Raw genomic sequence first — 18,969 nt, forward strand, 5'->3', positions numbered from 1 at the left:
TTTTTTCAAACACTATTGTCCACCTCTATAGCTTTAACAGAAAAATATTTTCAGTGTATTAAAGCATCTCCTTATTCTCTACCTTTTCTGAAGCTTAATTCCTTTCTTCACTGTCTCTGATAGTTTATAAAATCTCTTTACATGTTGATTATTCTCTCTTTCTCTCTCTGGAAAAAAAAAAAAAAAAAGGATTAATCTGCAAGTCTCATCTAGGTAATGAAAGGGTTAGAATATTGCCCAGGCTTTGTAGATGGTTCTGTGACCTCTGCCGGAGCAGTGGCTGGAGTTGTCTGTGATGGAAGATTCTTCATGGCTGCTCTGGAGAGTGTGGTCACTGTCTCAGCCCTCCGCAAGTCAAGAGCTTTTTTTCTTTCCTTACTTGGCAGTCTCTGGTGAATTCACCCATGGCAAAAACTGCTGCCTTGCCAGGGACCGGCCTGGCCCGGCCAGAGCCCAAAGGAAGCCCCACAGGCCCCTTCTCCCGTCTGGGAGCCATGGCAGGCCCAGCCCAGCCCCTGCCCGGGCCACATGGCCTGGGCAGGGGAACGGGAGGCCAGCTGGAGCTCAGTAACCTTTCACAGCCAGGAAACAAAAAGACAAAGAAATTCCCAGGCTTAAGTCTTAAGATGGTGTTCACTGGTTGATCTCACTTTTCAATGGTCAAAACTGCTGTCAATTCTTAGAAATGGCCAATTGTTGGCCAGGAGTGTAAACCCATCAGCCTCCAGCAGTTTTAACTTCTTTAAGTGTTTCTCTTTGTTTTCTTAAATGCCAGTCTATCACATCTGGGCCTCAGCTGCCAGCCCCACACACTGAGCACTGGGGGCAGGGAGCTTCTCCAGGCTGAGGCTGGGGTTTCCAGGCTGTCCTTTACAAGGCATTCGGTGATCTTCGACAGATTCTTTGTTGTCAGCACCCACTGGAGGTCTGTCTTCTCCAAGAATCTGGCTGCACAGTGCAGCGTTTCCCAAGAGACCTGGAGAGCAGCAGAGATGGCATTGCAGCCCAGGGCACAGGAGTTGCATCCCTCTGCCAAGGCCAGCAGGAGGCCACAGCCTGGGAAGCAGCAGGGCAGGAGGCAGCAGAGCCCCCTCCCAGAGATCCACAAGCATCACACAAAACCTCACATTTGTCACATGCTGGTTCTCCTCATGGCAGCTCAAGAAGAGCAGGAGCAGTCTCTGGCTCACAATTCTCTCCAGGGCCTTTTTTCCTTTGTCTTCTTCCAAGTCCATTACCTTTTGAAAATGTTGAATGGAGAGCAACTGCACACAGCTGTTGTCCTGGAGAAAAGGAACTGGAATGTATCTCTAAGCACCAAGTTCTCCAGTCCCGCCTGGGCAAAGGCCTGAAAATCCACCTTCTGGAAAACTCCTTCCCCAACACGCCCACCAACACCAACCTCCCTCATCTCGCCAGGACCCCCAGCTGTTCCCATCCCTCCACAGAGCTTTCCCACTCTCCAGCAGACCCCCTGGCTCCCTGCACATGCCATGGGATGGCACTCAGGAGGATCTGCTCCAAGGCCTTCCGTGGTAGCAAGCTCAGGCTGCCAGGGCAATGGTTCCTGGATCATCCTTCCCACTGACCCTTCCTGTGCACGGCTGTTACATTTACACATTTGAGCCAGCTTGGACTTCTCCCCTTAACCAGGATTGCTGGGAAAGGATCGAGAGCAGCCTGGCAAGCTCTTTCTCCAGCTCCCTCTTTACTCTTGGGGCAGGTAGAACATTCCACAGGAAAGCAACTGGTGCCACAAGGAGTGGGCGGCATCAGGCAGCTCTGGGGAGACCCCTCAGGACTGCTGCATCCTGAGGGAACATTGTCAGCCTTGACCTGTAGGTGTCGAGGTGACACTGGTGGTTGAGTTCTTTTCCCCAGGACTGAGATTAACCAGAGAGAGGCTGTTTTCTCATGTTCACACTTGGTTGTTTATTCTTTCCTTATCTATATTACATATATACAGAGTACAAGAAGCTACATACACTAAGATAGAGACGTGCAAAATGGAGAACAAAGAATCTCATCATGGTCTTTTCTATGTCTATTTGTCCAATAATCAAATGCCAAGTAAGTTATTTTTCTTATGACCCTATGACCTGACACCTGTGCGCTGCACTGCGGCTTTTTCTATCCAATCACTCACTCCAAAAACCCTTAAAAGAAGAAGATGAAGGAAGAAGGAGAAAGGGACAATGCCCTAAGTCCTTCATCTTGTCTCTTATTTTCTAAAATAGCTTAAACCTTAAACTCTAACTTTCTCACCCAGTGACTTAAGAAAACTCTTAACTTACACACTCATATTCCCAGTTTCTCAACTGAACTTTAAAAGTTATCTCCATGGTGTTGCTTTAAATTCAGTGCTCTTTTGGGTGTCAGAGCCAGGCACTACAGAAAAGGGCACATTTTCTGTACCTCTGACCCCAAGAGGGCAGAGAGTGCCAAAACCTACCTTTCTTTAGAGGAGATGTCCCTGTCAGGACATTTCCTCCTAACTTATCTCAAAGCGAGACAGGGGTGCAGTCCTGCACACACCCACGGCACTGCTTCCTTGGTGCAGCTACACACCTGCGCTCAGGGTGCAACCACAGGTTCCACTGCCCAAACCCTGTCCCTGTCCTCTTACCCACACTCAAACATGAGTCTATTTTTCACTCACACATGCTCAAAACACCATCGGTTTTTGTGCTCTGCGCATCCCATCCTCATTGCCAATAACATCATGGGTTCTGGAAAATGCCCATGCACAAAATTGCAAAGCAAGTCTTATTTTATTAGTTGCTGTTGCAAATAATACATACCAACCCCTGGACTGGTGAAAAGCCACTGAGCAGGAGATGGAGCATGGTGCTCCAGTGGGAGGAGCCTACAGGGCATCCCCTGCATCAAAAAGGCGTGCATTTTGTCCTTCTTGCCTCTCCACTGCAGAACCAAGCCTCCTATCTTCTCCGCTGGAGTGGAATTCTCCCAGTTACCATGTCATCTCACCTTTGGCCAGTACATGAGGTAAGGTCATGTCTTGGTTTTGGAAGACAGGTGTCTGCTAGGGAGGGCAGGAGCCTCCCTTGGAATGAAAGAATGTAGATCCCCTCCCTCCGAATTATTATAATTTTGAAAACAAGGGGCTTTCAGGCAGAGATCTGTTATCAGGAATAACAGTTCTTTACTAGTATTTATAACAAGGCAAACAAACAACAATAACTACAGCATTAGCAAGAAAACAGAACCAGGGGCCCTGTGACAGCTTTCTCGGCTGAGATGGGATGGAAAAGAGGCTTTGTTTCACAAACCCCCTCGGGTGGGCAGTCTTGGTGCTCCTGCAGGGCTCTGAGGAACACTCAGCTGGAACAGCAGGGATGAGCTGAGATCTTGGGCTGGTGGCTGAGGTGGATCAGCAGCTCCGCAGTGGTGGCTGGCACTGTCACATGTCCCAGCAGAACAGCGGGTGCGAGGCCACCAAAAAACAGGGAAGAAGGAGAAGAAGCAGCAGCTCCGTCTGGGTGATGGCGAAATTCCCTTCTCCCCACTGCAACAGCTCCGCGCCCACTGTGTCCTTCTCTGAAGCTGAAGAAAGCCCGCCAAACTGTCCCCACCCTCCTTTTTCCTGCCACCCCTCCCCCTCTGGGCCCGCCACACTCTTTTTCTTTTGTCAAGCACCCTCCAAGTACCCACAGTTAGGTTGTCCCCACAACTAATGGGTAAAAATTCCACGGGCAAGCCAGAATTAAAAAAGGACACCTAACCCCCAACATCTGTGCCTCTACACAAGACATGGCGCAGAAGAGAACGGCAGGAGGGGCCTGTGTGTTACAGCGCTCTGGATTTGTGACACTTCAGATCCACAGAGATGCAGTTTAAGTGAAAAAGTCAAACTGTTTATTGATGGAAAGCGAAGCAAACGGATGAGCTGAGAGGCAAAAATGGGGATGGGCATGGTCTGAGGGCTGGAGGGAGGGAGCTGTCAAAAGGGAGGGAGAGTGGAGGGAAAAAGAAGGCATGGGCAGTGTCTGAGGGCTGCAGGGAGGGAGCTATCTAGAGGCAGGGAGAGGGCTGAAGCCACAAGAGCTTCCCACAGGCTCAGCTGTGACAGTCATCAGCAGTGCTTGAGCTCCAGCTGGTCCCTTCTGGTCTCAGTGTAATCTCATCTTCCAAGGCATCTGAAGGTCTTAAATGAACACTGGTTATTCTGAGCCAGCAGATGAGTATAGTTCTGCAGCTCTTTCACTGAATATCTCCTGAAGTGCTGTGTTTGAATGGGAAGGGTTGCCATCTCTCCTCAGGGCTTGAAGTGCTGGAACAGAGGGAAAGAGAGCCACAATCAGAGTCTGTATCTGTGGGAATCCTAGGAGAAAGTCCTGCCAGGGCCATCCCAGCCTGCTCTTGCCATGGCAACGAGAGGGGGCCAAGGGGATCAACCGCAAGGTCCTGGTCACAAATCCACTTCCCCCCAAAACCCTGCCCCACATCCCTGAAATCTCTTTGTGCTCTGCCCACACCACCCCTTGTCCACACAAGGAGAAAAATCCTCCGTAGCCCCGGCAGGGATCACAGCTCCCTGCCCGTGCATTGCAGCTTCCCCAGTGCCAGCCACCCAGTGCAAGCCCTCACTCACCCTCAGTGAGGGCCTGTAGCTCTTCCTGCTGCCCCCTCAGGAGCCGCCCGGCCATCCCTGGGAACACAGAGCCTGTCAGGGCCCCAGCAGCACAGCTCCCTGCCAGCGGCGCTGCCAGCCCTGTGGCCACACGGCCTCCCGCCCCAGCAGGGCTCAGCCCGGGCCCTTGCCGCATCCTGACTCAGCCCAAGGGCACGGCTGCCAGAGGCCGGCAGCAGCAGCCCCGAGGGCAGCCGGGGCTCCAGGGCGCCGGGCCCGGGTGCCGCTGCCGGGGCAGCAGCCGGGGCTGGGGCCGAGCTGCGGCGGGGCGGGGAGGGACCCCAGGCTCACCAATGAAACTGATCGCCGGCGCTCGCAGGCGCTCCTGTGGGCTCTGCAGGTACGGCAGGGCCCGGCGCAGGTGCTCGGCCGCTCGGCTCCTGTCCTGTGCCAGCTGGAGAGAACGGCAGGAGGGAAGGGTTGGTGCGGGCTCTGCCCCTCGGCCGGGCACTGGCCTGCGGCCAGCCCCGGCCTCCCGTGCCCGGCCAGCCCTGAGGCCCGGCCAGCAGCCGCTGGCGCCGGGCTCTGGAGGGGGCAGAGGACCGGCTGCTGCCCGGGGAGCCGCGGTGTCACCCCTCCCCGCATCCCCACTCGGGGCCAGAGGAGCCTGGAGAAGAAGCCGTGCGGCCCAGGGAAGGGAGCAGCGTGTGGGGCGCAGGCTGGTGCCCCTGGGTGCAGCACCGGCCAGGGGTCACTGCTGCCAGCCCCACACACTGAGTGCTGGGGCCGGGGGGCTTCTCAAAGTTGAGGCTTCTCCAAGTTGAGGCTTCTCCAGGCCGTCCTTACCAGACACTTGGAAAACTCCAACATCTTGTCTTTTTTCACCAGCTGCTTGAGATCTCTCCTCTTTAGGAACTTGGCCACATGAAGCAGCGTTTCCCGAGAGGCCTGGAGAGCAGCAGAGATGCAGAGATGGTACCACAGTCCAGGACACGTGTTACGTGCCCCTTTGAGAAGGCCAGGAGGAGGCTGCAGCCTTGGAGGTTACATGGGCAGGAGGCAGCTAAGACCTTTACCAGGGGGACACCAGCAGCCCACGACTCCTCACCTCTGCCACATGCCGGTTTTCATCATGGCAGTGGAATAAAAGTGGACACAGGTTCTGGCACAAGATTGACTCAAGGGGCTTTTTTCCCGCAGCTACTACCAAATCCATCACCTTGCAGAAAAGGCCAAGGGAGAGCAGCTGCACATGGCTGTTGTACTGGAGGACAGGAAAAAACTCAGGTTCAACTACTCCAGGCTCACTTGAACAATGGCCAAAAAATCCACAGGGCACAGTTTCTGGGCAGCAGCCAATGCCCGAGGCAGGGGGCACAGAGACTTACGTGGTCAAAGAGCAGCAGGAGTGCCTCAGCCAGCTTTGGGGCAGTAGTGCTGGATATCAGGATGTATTTGTTTTGGAGCATATTTGTGAGCACAGAGAGGGACATGCTGACTACATCTTCATTTGTATCACCCAGCAGCTCCAGAAGGCTTTGAGACTGGCTGCATATAAGTCTGGCCTGTGTGGAACACAAGGCTGTGCTGGGAAGCCATGAAAAGCTGCAGCACCAACACCACCCTGGCACTGCAACCCCACCCTGCTGCTGCCAGGCCCAGAGGCCAAAGGCTGTCCCAATGCACTCAGGCAGGTGAAGCAGGAGAGCTGGGAGCAGCTGCCTCAGCTCCTGAAGCCCAGCCAGCCCAAGGGGCTGCTTTCCCCAGCACAGTTTCAGCTGCTGCCCCATTCTCACCATCAAGGGATACTCGCTGAGCACCACAAGGCCTCTGAGTGCCAGGTGATGCCTCTGCCTGCCTTCACTCTGCAGGTGCCTTGAAATAATCTCCCATATGCTGTGACTACATTCATGCAAGTCCAGGCAATCCAGGACCTGAAAGGCACAGGGCAGTGACAGGGGACCCGGCTGGCAGGAGCCCGGAACTGTGCAGGGCTGGGCCGAGGCAGCAGCACAGGGCACGGGCACCGTTCCAGGCAGCTGCAGCTATGCAAGGGGACAGGGCTGGCAGGGAGCTGAGCGAGGTAGTTCTGGCCATCAGGCTCACCTCCACAAGGAATGCCAAGAAGGGCAGATCCCAGGGTGGCTCCTCTCTGCTGAGTAGCCGGAGCAGGCGGAGTGCAATGCAGGAACACAAAGAGAGGGAGGCACCGTGCATCTCCCTGTCAGGGGTGAAAAAGCACCAAGACCCTGAATTGGAGGGGCAACAAACTGTGACTGATTCACAGAGATCCAGTCTTTCCTCACACTGGAGGGGATGGGGGTGCTTTGGGAGGTGGCTCCTTTTGGGCACCCTCTTCTCTCAGCCTTTTCCAGTCTGCTTGGCCATACCTCAGTGACAAGGCCCTCTGTCCGAGAACCACAGGGACTGTGTGAGGCACCCCAAGCACAGGGCACAATTTAAGAGGCAGTGGTGAGAAGGGGATCTCACCTGGCCAGCAGACTCATGGCATACTGCTGGGTGTCAGCACAGAGCATCATGACCCAGCCACGCTGCCATTCCATTTGCATCACCACATTGTCACACCGCAGTTGGCAGAGCAGAGCCTTCATGGCCTGCACTGCAAACCTGTGTGCAGAGCAAAGCCCAGGTCACACTGGGAGCACTGGTGCCAGCTACAAGGGCATGGGAAGGACAGGAGAACTGGGACCTGTTGGGTTTGCTGGGAAGGCGGTGTTGCTCCCGACACGCTCTCCAGAAGCAGTCAATTTCCACTGGTGGCATCTGCTGGGTGGTAATGACAACTTGGAACAGCAGAGCCGCAAACAGGCGAACGGAATAAAGCATCATTGCCTTGTGGCACTGAGGCACTTGGATAATCAGCCAGAGCACCAGAGTTGCCTGCAAAAGAAGCACCCAAAGACAGTGCTCAGTGCCGAGGTGTCCATGGGGCAGGGCCCAAGGGGAGGCACAGGGGAAGCAGCAGGCTTCAACTCAGGAACTGAAGCAGGGAGAGGATGGAGAGCTGCTGGAGAAGCAACCAATGGTTGATCAACAGCCAGATCCAGAAACTCACAGTCAGGGGAAAAACATCCTTGTTGTCTCCATCAGAGGTGCAGATGCTGCAAAGTGGCCAGTTCTCCATCACACAGAGCAGTGCTGGCAGCACTTTCTCCACTGTTGGTCCTGACGAGCCTATGGCTCTCCACATCATTTCAGCAGCTCTGTGGAATCAGAGCTCTGTGTCAGGGGTGTCTCAGTCACCATGACCTGTGCAGCAGTGGGGCCCCAAGTGACAAAGTCCTGGTGCCCTGAGGGGCAGGGAGGGAGCACTGGTAGCAACCTCAGGAAACAGAGGGGCCCGAGGCTCCTGGACTTCTCTGCCTGTTGGGCAGAGCCCATTGGACAGGCTGTGCAGGGCGATGGGCCCTAAAGGCTGGTGAGCCCTGAGCTCTCAAGGCACGTGGGCCCCATACCTGTCACATGATGGGGCACAGCGCAGGAGAGTCAGCACCACATCAACAGGATGTTTTTCAGCCAGCCTTATAATGTCAATTTGCTGCCTGGCATCCACAGTGACATGGGACAGCAGACTCTGGTGAATATTCCTTACAATAGCTGGCACCTGGAGGAGGCATGTGAGGGACATGAAGCACTGTCCAAGGCAGCAACTTCCCCAGCTTCCCCCCAAGAAGTGTTGAGATAGATTGGCATTTAAGAAAATAAAGAGAAACACCGAAGAAAGTTAAAACTGCTGGCGGCTGATGGGACTTTGTCTCCTAGCCAACAGCTAGCCATTTCTAAGAATTGACAGCAGTTTTAACCATTGAAAAGTGAGATCAACCTGTGAACACCACCTTAAGACCTAAGCCTGGGAATTTCTTTGTCTCTTTGTTTCCTGGCTGTGAAAGGTAACAGAGCTCCAGCTGGCTTCCTGTCCCCTGCCCAGGCCATGCGGCCCCAGCAGGGGCTGGGCTGAGCAAAAGGATTGTGGATTTTGAGCAAATGGTGGAGTAAGTGTGACACAGTGAGGTGCTGGAACAGAGTGAGGTGAAGTAATAGTTGAAGATTTGAAGCCTTGAGAGGCAATGAGAAAATTTCTGTTTCCAGAGAAGCTCACAGAGACAGATGAAGAGAACTTTTACCTTTGAATAACTCATCCTTAAAAACGACATCCCTAGACTCATTGACCCATAACACACCTCAGAGTAATGTGAAATGGGTGGAAAAAATCTGATGAGAGATTTCTGGGCAGCTGGCATCAGAAAAATAGAAAGCTATAACAGAAATAGTTTTCTTGGGAAAAACTCCATAGATTAGCAGAAGAATACTTCTGTTTCTCTACAAAGGCTGATGAAAAGACTAGCAGGAATTGGGACTGTTTTAAACACCAAAGTTCCAAAGTTTTTTTGTCTCTATATTGTCATGTGAACAAGGAAATGGTTGGGTAGCTGGGGGATAAAGGAGTTTTCTGGTGTTCTTATTCTTGTAGTTTTGTTAATAAACTTTCTTTATTCCTTTTAAGTTTTAAGCCTGTTTTGCTCTTGTTCTAATCCATATCTCACAGCAAGAAATAAGTAAGTTTTCTAGTAATTTTTTAGTTATTGCTTTAAAACCACAACATGTATTTGTTGCATTGGCTGGGAAATGGAATTGACAAACCTAAACCACTACAAGTGTTTACCTTCCCGCCACAATGTGCTGGTCTCAAAGGCTGAGGGGCCACTGTGGATGTGGCTTGAGGGGACACACGATCCTGGGAGGCCTCCAGTTCTGGCCCCTGGCTGGGTACCTGCTGCTCAGAAGAAACACAATGTTCCTTGAAATTGTCCATTATGAGTTCCTGACTCAGAGCAGGAGCGGGTGTGATGTCAGCATCTGCAATGCCCTGAGTCTCTCCAGTGTCATTGTTTGGAATGGCCACGTCCTCAGTCACTGCTTTGTCAGAGTTTGCCCTCTCATCATTCCCTGCAGCGTCAGAGTCTTCTGAGCGCTCAGCTGAATCTGAGCTGACATCAGGCTCTGCCTGGAGCTCAGTCAGCCTGGAGTCAGGCTCAGCTGTGCCCTCAGTTGCTGCTGTGGTGGTGTTCTTTCTACGCTGAATGCGCATGAATTTGCGGAATCTCTGTGCAAGGAGAACAAAGGACAGGGAAGAGAGGCATGTTCCATGGAGTGCTTCAAGTGTGGTGCTGGGCTGAGCAGTGACAGCAGGCCCAGCCCAGGTGAGGATGGCTGCAGGTACCTGCGCTGCTCTGCGGAAGCGGCCACGGGCAGGGTCCTGCTCTTGTGTCCCGTCCATGGCTGCATCTGGCAAAGATCAGCCAGAGCTGAGGGGCTGCAGGAGAGGCCGGAGAACACAGCCCAGCCCTGCACTCCCCAGGCAGGGACAGCCCTGGGATGGCCCAGGGTATGGAGCACAGCCACTGCCAGGGGTCAGCCCCAATCCCCTCTTCTGTCCTGTCCATGGGCATGTCCACAGCGGATGGGATGGGATGGGATGGGATAGGATGGGATGGGATGGGATGGGATGGGATGGGATGAGGATGGGGATGGGGATGGGCATGGGGATGGGGATGGGCATGGGGACGGGGAGGGGATGGGATGGGATGGGGAAGGGCCTAGCTGTCTGCAGCCATCAGCCCTGTGGCCCAGCTCTGCCACTCACCATCCTGCAGTGGCTGGAACTGCTCCGGCTCTTCAGGCAGTTGTGCTGGGGCAGTTCCAGGTTCTTTCTTTCTTTTCCCCCTGAACACCTTGAAGAGGCTGAGGAATCTGCCCGCCATGACTAATCTTGCCTCGAAGGCACCTTAAAGAGAGATGCCTTGGGAAATCTTTGAGTGAACAAGTCATTCATTTGTGCCTTAAAGGCACCAGTGACAGAGAAGCCTCAGGAAGGCTACAGGACAGCAAGTCCTGCAGTCAGGTCTTGAGGGCTCCTGCCACAATGACTAGACACTCCTCGTAAATGATTGTGCTCACTAAGTCCCACAGTCTCACCTTGAGGGCAGAGGCCGGAAGGATGGAAGATGCTTCAGAAAAGCTCCAGGTTACAAGTCCTGCAGTCTGGCCTTGCAGGCACCTGCAAAAGAAAAACCTTGGGAAAGACACGGGCCACCAAGGCCCGCAGTCTTGCCACGAGGTCACCTGTATGAGTAATGCCTTGGAAAAGCTCCGGGTCTGACACAAACGAGGGCGCTGTGCGGGGGCTCCTCACAGCACCGCTCTGGCGCGTCCTGTCCCGTCGTGTGCACTGGGCACAGTGGTGTGGTCCTGTCACCACCAGCTCCTATGTCACCACGTGTCACAAAGGGCCCTTGGACACCCTGTCCTGTTCCATTCCACAGTTACCATGCTGCGCCGTGTCACAAAGGGCCCTTGAACACACTGTCACCTGCCCTGATTCCGCCCCCCTCCCCCCAAAGTGGCCCAGGTTGGAAGGAATCCCTTGCTCAAAGTGTCTAAGACAGCCTGACAGGATCTTTAGGAACACCTCGAACCATCAGCAAATGCTGCCCTGCTCTGCAGGCTCAGGGCAGCAGAAGGAGCCCTCAGGGCTGCCAATGCAGCCACAGCAGGAAGGGCACAGGGCCTTTCACAGAATCTGTACAGGGTCCTGGCAGCACTGAAATCAGCAGGTGTGGCAGAGTCCCCACCAAGGCAGACCTGCCATCCCAGCCGAGCAATGGCAGTGCTGGTGCCCTTCTCCTGCTCCAGAGACCTGTGCCCCTGGGGAGTTTCTGTGCCAGAGGGCAGACAAAGCCCACATGCATTGGGGGCTGGGCTCCTTCCTGCAGGGGCTGTTGGCAGGAGCTCCTGGAGCAACTGCTGGCAATGCTTAATCTTGGTCAGATTAATTACATGTGGGAATTATTTTCCCATTGATGTCATTTCCTGCAGCTATAAAACATCTTTGTGGGGAAAGCACAGAAGGATCTGGCATTTAAGAATCCTCAATTCATGAGAGCTTCCCCACTGCTCAATTCCAGTACTTCCAAAATGTTGCAGACTTCACCAATTAATTGGAATGGCCGGAGAATGTGAAAGATTTGCAAGTTAGCTTCCCATCTCAAAGCAGCAAGTCCTTTGTCTTAATGTCATCCATTGAGAGTCACTTTACAAAATAGAACACTCCAGAGAGGCTAAAAAACTACCATTCTTTGGTCTGCAAACCTTTGCTTTTCTATGGAGGGATGATAATATCCTAATTCTCTGAAGGATTAAAGCTCTCAAGGAATCAAAGTCCACTCAGCATTACTAAAGTAGTCCAAACAATTGAGTAGATTGCAAAAAGGCTAATTCTCCCCCTGGTACAGATACCTAAGTGGCTAGTAAAGAACAGCTCTCCCCTCTTCCAGGACCACTAACAGGAAAAGTCACAGATATTCCTTATGTCCTCCATAACCAAAGCTGTGCCAAACCACAGATGCTGCCATCAAACTCACTCAAATTCCATCCTAGACCTCTCACTTCCAGACAACTCCTTCCCCAACACACCCACCAACACAAACAGCCCCAAAACACACTCACAGAACTCCACAACATCCCACCAGGACCCCCAGCTGTTCCCATCCCTCCACAGAGCTTTCCCACCCTCCAGCAGACCCCCTGGCTCCCTGCACATGCCATGGGATGGCACTCAGGAGGATCTGCTCCAAGGCCTTCCGTGGTAGCAAGCTCAGGCTGCCAGGGCAATGGTTCCTGGATCATCCTTCCCACTGACCCTTCCTGTGCACGGCTGTTACATTTACACATTTGAGCCAGCTTGGACTTCTCCCCTTAACCAGGATTGCTGGGAAAGGATCGAGAGCAGCCTGGCAAGCTCTTTCTCCAGCTCCCTCTTTACTCTTGGGGCAGGTAGAACATTCCACAGGAAAGCAACTGGTGCCACAAGGAGTGGGCAACCTAAGGGGAGATCACTCAGGACTGCTGTATCCTGAGGGAACACCGCTGGGCTTGACCTTTGGGTACCTGCACAAACTTCAAGTCAGCTGCCTTAGTTTCCAGGACAGCCCTGTGTTGGCCAGCATCCTGACATGGATGCAGGACTACTGCAAGGCACTGCTGGGACCCAGCAGGACAGGACTGGCTGTCTTGTACATGTGGAAAATGAGTTAGATCATATTTAGCTAGAAATTTAGTGACCCCTGAATTTGATAAGGAGCTGTGCCATTATATGCTAAGAATTTATTTTTTTTTAATTCTGCATTTTAGCTATTTTTTAGCATTTAATTTTATCTCAATACTTTAAAGTAGAGGCCCTTCTTTTGCTTTGGATTCATTAGGGAATTTTTTCCCATCTGGAAGGAAGACTCTGTGAAGGGAGCAGTTGTCTGGAGGCAAAATACAGGTCATAAAGAAACAAGATGTGGCTGAGACCTCTTACATTCCACACTAAGGAGTCAGCCAAGGGAAAGGAGCATTTGGGAGTCATGCCTGGGGGAGGAGGGACAGGTGGTGGGGTTGTGGCTGTCTCTCAGCAGGGGGACACGGCTCAAAGGACAAATGGTTAAGGTTTTGGCATTAGACTGCTGCTGCCTGGAGGAACCACTGCTATTACACAACTTTTCCATCACTGTGTCTGTTTAGTGTGGGTGAGCCTCTGCTCACAAGTGTAGCCATATAACTGGGTCCTTTCAATACCCGATCACTCTGGGAGGGATCCTCACCGTCTGCTTGGGTGCTTCAGGGGAAAACCAAGATCCCAACCACCTTTGAAAGGGAGCGTCTCATGGCTGCTTGCAGGAGCCCAGCAGCTGCTGCTGTTGCTAGGGCATTACATGGATGACAGCCAGGGGACACCCGAAACAATCTCCCCCTCCACCTTCTTTCTCCTTCCAGGGCTGCCCATCCCCTGCTGTTTCTGCTGCCAATCCGGATTTTTATTCCACCTTTAGCTCCACATCTCTGGGTCTGCCCAGCCCCATGCTGCTCCTGCCACAGCTTCGGGCTCATTGCTAAACTGTTTGCCCCTCCAGGCCGGCACTCCTCTGCTGTTCCAGCCCGGCCCCTCGAGGTTCCTGCTATAGTCCATTTCACCAACTTTATATCGCCACACATTCAGGTGCCAAAATGACTGTAGTGGGTCAACCCTGGCTGGGTCCCAGGTGCCCACTCTGTCCCTCTGTCACTCTCTTTCCCACTGGGACAGGGAAGAGGATAAGACAGAGAACGGCCAGCAGGGTGAGATAAAGCACTTTTATTATAGTAAAATAAAGAAATAAGCAGAGATCTGTGCCTGCATGGCCTGAAGATAAAAAAAGTCAGTGTCTACTTCCCATCAGCCCTGATGTTTGGACATTTTCTGAAAAGAAGGGCTTCAGCACACGTAATGGTTCCTCTGGAAGGTAAACACTGAAAACTCAGAAATTCCCCTCCTTTACTCCTGTCTCCCTTAGCTTAGCTCTCTGAGCTGTCGTCACAAGGTATGGAATATCCCTTTGGCTAATTTGGGTCAGTTGGCTTGGTTGTGTCCTCTACCAGGATCTTGCCCGCTACCCCATCACCTTTGATGGGGGAAGGAATGTCAGAGGGACAGCACTGCCAGGCAGTAACCAAAACATTGGTCTGTTCTCAACACCCACCTAGGTACCAATGCAAAGCACAGCACTGGAAGGGCTGTGAACTTTACCTTGATCAGAACCAATACAGGTGGTGTGGAAAGTTTTGGATTCTGGGATGTGTGTGTCCTTCTGCACCACAGGCCAGACCTGCCTGACAAAACCCATTCAACGACCAGCAGAATTGCGTATTCAAAAAACAGGGGAAACTACCTCAACCCCTACACAGGCAGCTAAGAATATCTCTGCTGCTGCTACAAAAACTCATTACTTACCAACAAAACACAAACATGCAGATGAAATGATCCCAGCCTCTGTAGAAATGATTCTTAACCTTTTCTGAGAGGGACTCCAACTGTATTAAGAGATTGTTTAGTGGGGAGACAGCACAAAGTCAGGGAAGATGTAGTGCACAGCGATGCTTTGCACAGCCTGCAAACCCCAAGAAAATCAATCCCTACATGGGGAAACCTCCTGTATCTCATGATGTCTCATTCACTGACACCTGAGCCAAACACATGAAGTATGTGTAAAGGTAAAGGTGTAGAGCCGTTACTCTGAAAACAGGAATGGAAATAGTTCAAGGAAACAAAAACTTAGACAGGTAAGTGTGAGAAAGGAGCAAGCCTGAAAGTACAGAAGATTGTTGGGAAGCCTGGAAGAAAGTAGATTACACACTATATGAGAACAGGAAAGGCATCCTTTTTCTTCAAAGGTTGCAAACCTTGAGAAAACTAACAAACTGTCAGGCCCATGGATTATTACAGGCCTGCAGCCACCTTGCGTGCGAAGGATTGAATAGATTGTCACACTGTTGAACACCGTCAGCTTCATCGGTGAGCCACAAGCCCGGGCTCCCTCCCCTCCCCACCGCAGCTCGGCCCCAGCCCCGGCTGCTGCCCCGGCAGCGGCACCCGGGCCCGGCGCCCTGGAGCCCCGGCTGCCCTCGGGGCTGCTGCCAGCCTCTGGCAGCCGTGCCCTTGGGCTGAGTCAGGATGCGGCAAGGGCCCGGGCTGAGCCCTGCCGGGGCGGGAGGCCGTGTGGCCACAGGGCTGGCAGCGCCGCTAGCAGGGAGCTGTGCCACTGGGGCCCTGACAGGCTCTGTGTTCCCAGGGACGGCCGGGCGGATCCTGAGGGGGCAGCAGGAAGAGCAGCAGGTGCTGTGCAGAGATGAGCGAGGGCAGCGGGCTGACAGCAGTGGCTGTCAGGGTGTGATGAATGGGCCAGGAGACCAGCTTCTTTTAAAAAGGCCTTTATTAAACAGGACAGCTCTGGGGTGGGAGCCCAAGGTGTAGTGCACACCACCACTACAACTGAACACCGCAGAAGAGCAGGATCCATGCAGCTCTGTCAACTAGGGCAGAGCTGGGCCTTCCTTCCTCAGAGGAGTCCCCAGGAAAACTCATATTTTTGGCCTCGTAGTCTAGGATGTCATCCTAGTTGAGTCCCCTCGTGGTTATGTTGGCCTCTGGAGGGATGTCAGGGGACTCCTCTGGGTCTTCCTTGTTCGATGGTACTGTATTTTTTCCTTCCTTTTTGTGTGGCTCGTTGTCTCGGGGTTTTTTATCAGTCTGTGTGCGTCCCATGAGTCTCTGGTTTCTCTTGTTTACATAAAAGTCCTTATGTCATCCTCCTCCTCAGGGCCCAACTGAACAAGGTACAGCAACTTGGGGCAGCAGTACAGTGTTGGCATGTGGGAGTCTAGGAGCAGTGGGGGCAGGGCCTGGCTGAGCACGGAACAAGAAACACCAGGTGCAGCAATTTGGGACAGGGGTACAAGGTAAAGGGTTTACAACCAGTAACTGTAACATGGCTAACAATTTTCTAATTATTCTTAACAAGGGGGCTTGGCCCAGCCCAGACCCACTCCCGGGGCCTGGCAGAGAAGGTCAGGCTGGAGCAGGGCCGGCCTGACCAGCACACAGTTAACTCTTCACAGCTGGAAACAACTAGAGTTTTCCTGGGCTTGCCTGACTTTAAAATGTGGATTTCACAGAGGCGGATCCAGCTTCTAAATGGTTTTAAAGGGTGTCAATTCTCAGAGCCGGCCAGCTATTGGTTTTGCTAAGCACAGAGGAAGCTCTTAGCAGCCCCTTCCTAGAAAAATCATTTTCATGTGTGATAAACAGGCCAGGAGACCAGCTCCTTTTAAAAAGGCCTTTATTAAGCAGCACAGCTCTGGGGTGGGGGCCCCGAGGGGTCGCCCACACCGCCACTGCTCCCACTGGACACCGCAGAAGAGGAGGATCCGTGCAGCTCTGTCACTAGGGCAGAGCTGGGCCTTCCTTCCTTTTCTGGTGGAGAGAAGAGGTGACAGAAGCATTCCGCAAGTGATCCTGATGCTGAATGTCTCCTGAGGAGGTCTGGTCAGGGGGACGAATGAGACCCTTGTGGGCTGCCCGTGTTTGGACAACCTGCTCCTCACCCCAAGCCTCAGCATGTCTGACATCGCCCACCTGGGACTGACATCCCAAAACATTGAGAACATTTATCAAATTTTCTTATCATTAAAATCCAATTAATCAATAAAATATTTTTTTTTTATAATAATATTATTCTGTATTTTTATAACCTAATTTTTATATTTATATAAAAGAATTGATACATTTTGCGCAACTAAAAACATTATTGGTCTTTGTTTCTAAATACCAAAATTCCCTTCATTAATTAATTGACCACAATTTCTCCCTCTTTATGCTAATTAGTCCTATTTTTAGTCCTTTGATTGTCATTATTAAAATCTTCTCAGACAGGGTAAAAGGGGTCACTTTGGGGTCCATGGAGACTTTTCTGGGGAGAATTTGGGGCAGTTTTGGGTCTGGGGAGGGAATTTAGAGAGAACTTGGGGGTCTGGAGGACACTTGGGGGAGCCGGGTGGGCACTTGGAGGGGCACTTAAGGATTCTGTGGGAGGATTCGGGGTCCGGGAGAGCACTTGGGGGCCCAGGGGGGCACTTGGAGGTCAGGGAGGGGAATCCGGGGACCCTTCGGGGTCCGGGCGGGGACTTGGGGGGCTGTAACAGGGAATCTATGGGGCGCGGGGGATGATGGGAGTTGTAGGTGCCGGTATAATACGGTTTAATGGGGCCACGGAGCATCACGGGAGCTATAGGCACAGCTCCAATGGATTCCGGTGAGGCGCGGGGTATGACGGGAGATGAAGTCCTGGCTGGAATAGCGCTCTATGGGCGCCGCGGAGCATGATAGGAGCTGTAGTCCCGGAAGTGGCTCGGAAGGCACGTTTGGCGGTGTGGGGAGGCACTTGGATAAAACTTTTGCGTCCGAGCTGTGGCTGCAGGTGCTCGGGGCGAATGTATACGGCTCGGGAGCACTTGGGGGGAACCTGAGGAGCTCTGACCGGGCTCTTTAGGGCGCGGGGCACAGCAGGAGGTTTGGGCACAGAACTGTGTTGTGGGATGATGGGAGATGAATTCCCAGCAGTGGCTGGAAGGGTAATCCGTGGGGTCGGGAGCATTCAGGGATCCAGGGACGCTTTGGGGGGGTCCCGAACAGGCACTGAGTGGACATTCGGGGATCTTGGAGGGTCTGGGGCACATTTATGGGACATGTTGGGGGTGCTCCTGGGGTTCTAGGAGCACAGGGCATATTCCCAGTTCCTTCCAGCATGATCCCATTTGCTCTCAACTCTCCCAGTCAGCATCAGCATGATCCCATTCACTCCCAGTGTATCACATTGGCCCCCAGCCTGGTCTCAATTGCCCCCTGCAGGCTCCTACTCACTGCCAGTATCGTCCCAGTATGATCCCAGTATGATTCCAGTCTCCCTCAGCGTGATTGCAGTCTCTCATGGCATGGGCCCAGCTGCTCCCAGTATGATCCCAGTTTGATGTCAGTACACAGCCAGTTCAATCTCAGCCACTACCAGGATGATCCCAGTCCAAACCAGTCCCTGCCAGTGCTGCCACTCCTGGGATCCCCCAGCCCTCTCTGTGTTCCCCCCTCCCACATCTCCCCAGAGGAGCCCCAAGGGCTGGCAGTCCCCAGCCAGGGTCCCCAGCCAGCCTCAGGTTGGATCTGCAGCCTCCAATTTTCCCGGTTTCCCTCTGCTTTTCGCTGGGCCGGGTTCCCCCCGTCCCCAGCGGGTGGGAGCAGGGGAGAGCCCCGCGCTGCCCATCCCAACCTGTCCCGGCTCCATCCCCGCTCCTGCCGTGGGCTGTGAGGGGTTTGGGAACTGGGCACCGAGGGTGTCGCTGCTCCTGGGGGAGGAGGAGGAGGGATGGAAGAGGAGAGATGAAGGAAAGAGAGAAGGGATAGGAAGAAGGGAGTAGGAGAAGGAGGTGGGGTTAGGGAGGAGGAGGATGGATGGATGGAAGGGGGGGAGAGGGAGGAAGAGGAGTGACAAAGGAGGATCAGGGAAAGGAGAAGGAACCACGAGGTCAAGCACTCCCTGAATTCACAGCCCCTCACCATGGGATCATCATCCCCCATCCCACAGGTGACCCAGGACAGGGAGCTCAGCCCAGATATCCTGGGGGATCCCTGGGTTGGATTTTGGCGGGGCGGGGGAGATATTTAAGAATTAAGGACTGCAAAGCTGAGCGGCAAATGCCCCTTGTGGAGACACTGGGGTTCCCAGCATCTGTTAGTGAGAAGATGGAAAAGGCGGGAACTTTTTAGATTCTTGGCACTCCCAGCAGCCTGAGGAGGGCAGGGACTGAGGAAATGGAGAAGCCCCAGTACAAGTGTGACCCCCAGCAACTGGGACAGGGGGGAACCCCTGAACACCAAAGGGGAGAGACCAGAGATGGGGAACTCCTGGGAGGTATTTTAGGGGATGAATCTTGGTGTTTGGGAGGTTTTT

General features: G+C 53.2%; 1 protein-coding gene across 3 annotated transcripts; it reads right to left on the reverse strand.

The window, feature by feature from the left end:
- Window positions 1-3,853: 3,853 nt before the first annotated feature.
- On the reverse strand, window positions 3,854-12,438 carry LOC111945701 (maestro heat-like repeat-containing protein family member 6). 3 transcript variants are annotated; one of them, XM_086874902.1, is made up of 16 exons: window positions 10,589-12,438; window positions 10,257-10,397; window positions 9,834-9,898; window positions 9,276-9,716; window positions 8,068-8,216; window positions 7,668-7,815; window positions 7,302-7,492; window positions 7,082-7,219; window positions 6,698-6,812; window positions 6,388-6,525; window positions 5,980-6,156; window positions 5,700-5,855; window positions 5,438-5,539; window positions 4,943-5,045; window positions 4,613-4,669; window positions 3,854-4,291 (listed from the first exon to the last, which is right to left on the reverse strand). In XM_086874902.1, exons 2-16 carry the CDS (start codon window positions 10,372-10,374, stop codon window positions 4,182-4,184), a joined length of 2,208 nt encoding a protein of 735 aa, XP_086731028.1. In that variant the 5' UTR covers window positions 10,375-10,397; window positions 10,589-12,438; the 3' UTR covers window positions 3,854-4,181. The 3 variants fall into 3 exon arrangements, with proteins under 3 accessions (XP_086731028.1, XP_086731029.1, XP_086731030.1); XM_086874903.1 differs by having other exon boundaries at window positions 10,257-10,412; window positions 10,589-10,894; XM_086874904.1 differs by having other exon boundaries at window positions 10,257-10,422; window positions 10,589-10,855.
- Between the last annotated feature and the right edge of the window lie 6,531 nt (window positions 12,439-18,969).

This window comes from Cyanistes caeruleus, unplaced genomic scaffold, assembly GCF_971803275.1.
Source record: "Cyanistes caeruleus unplaced genomic scaffold, bCyaCae1.hap1.1 HAP1_SUPER_29, whole genome shotgun sequence".
NCBI lineage: Eukaryota > Metazoa > Chordata > Aves > Passeriformes > Paridae > Cyanistes > Cyanistes caeruleus.

Excerpts from the sequence above, each read along its gene's own strand:
- LOC111945701 (XM_086874902.1), bottom strand. The coding sequence starts at position 10,374 with ATGGCGGGCAGATTCCTCAGCCTCTTCAAGGTGTTCAGGGGGAAAAGA. Across the intron at positions 7,220-7,301 it reads CTTCCCAGCAAACCCAACAG|GTTTGCAGTGCAGGCCATGA; the intron begins GTCCCAGTTCTC and ends CTCTGCACACAG. Across the intron at positions 5,540-5,699 it reads AAAACCGGCATGTGGCAGAG|GCCTCTCGGGAAACGCTGCT; the intron begins GTGAGGAGTCGT and ends GCTGCTCTCCAG.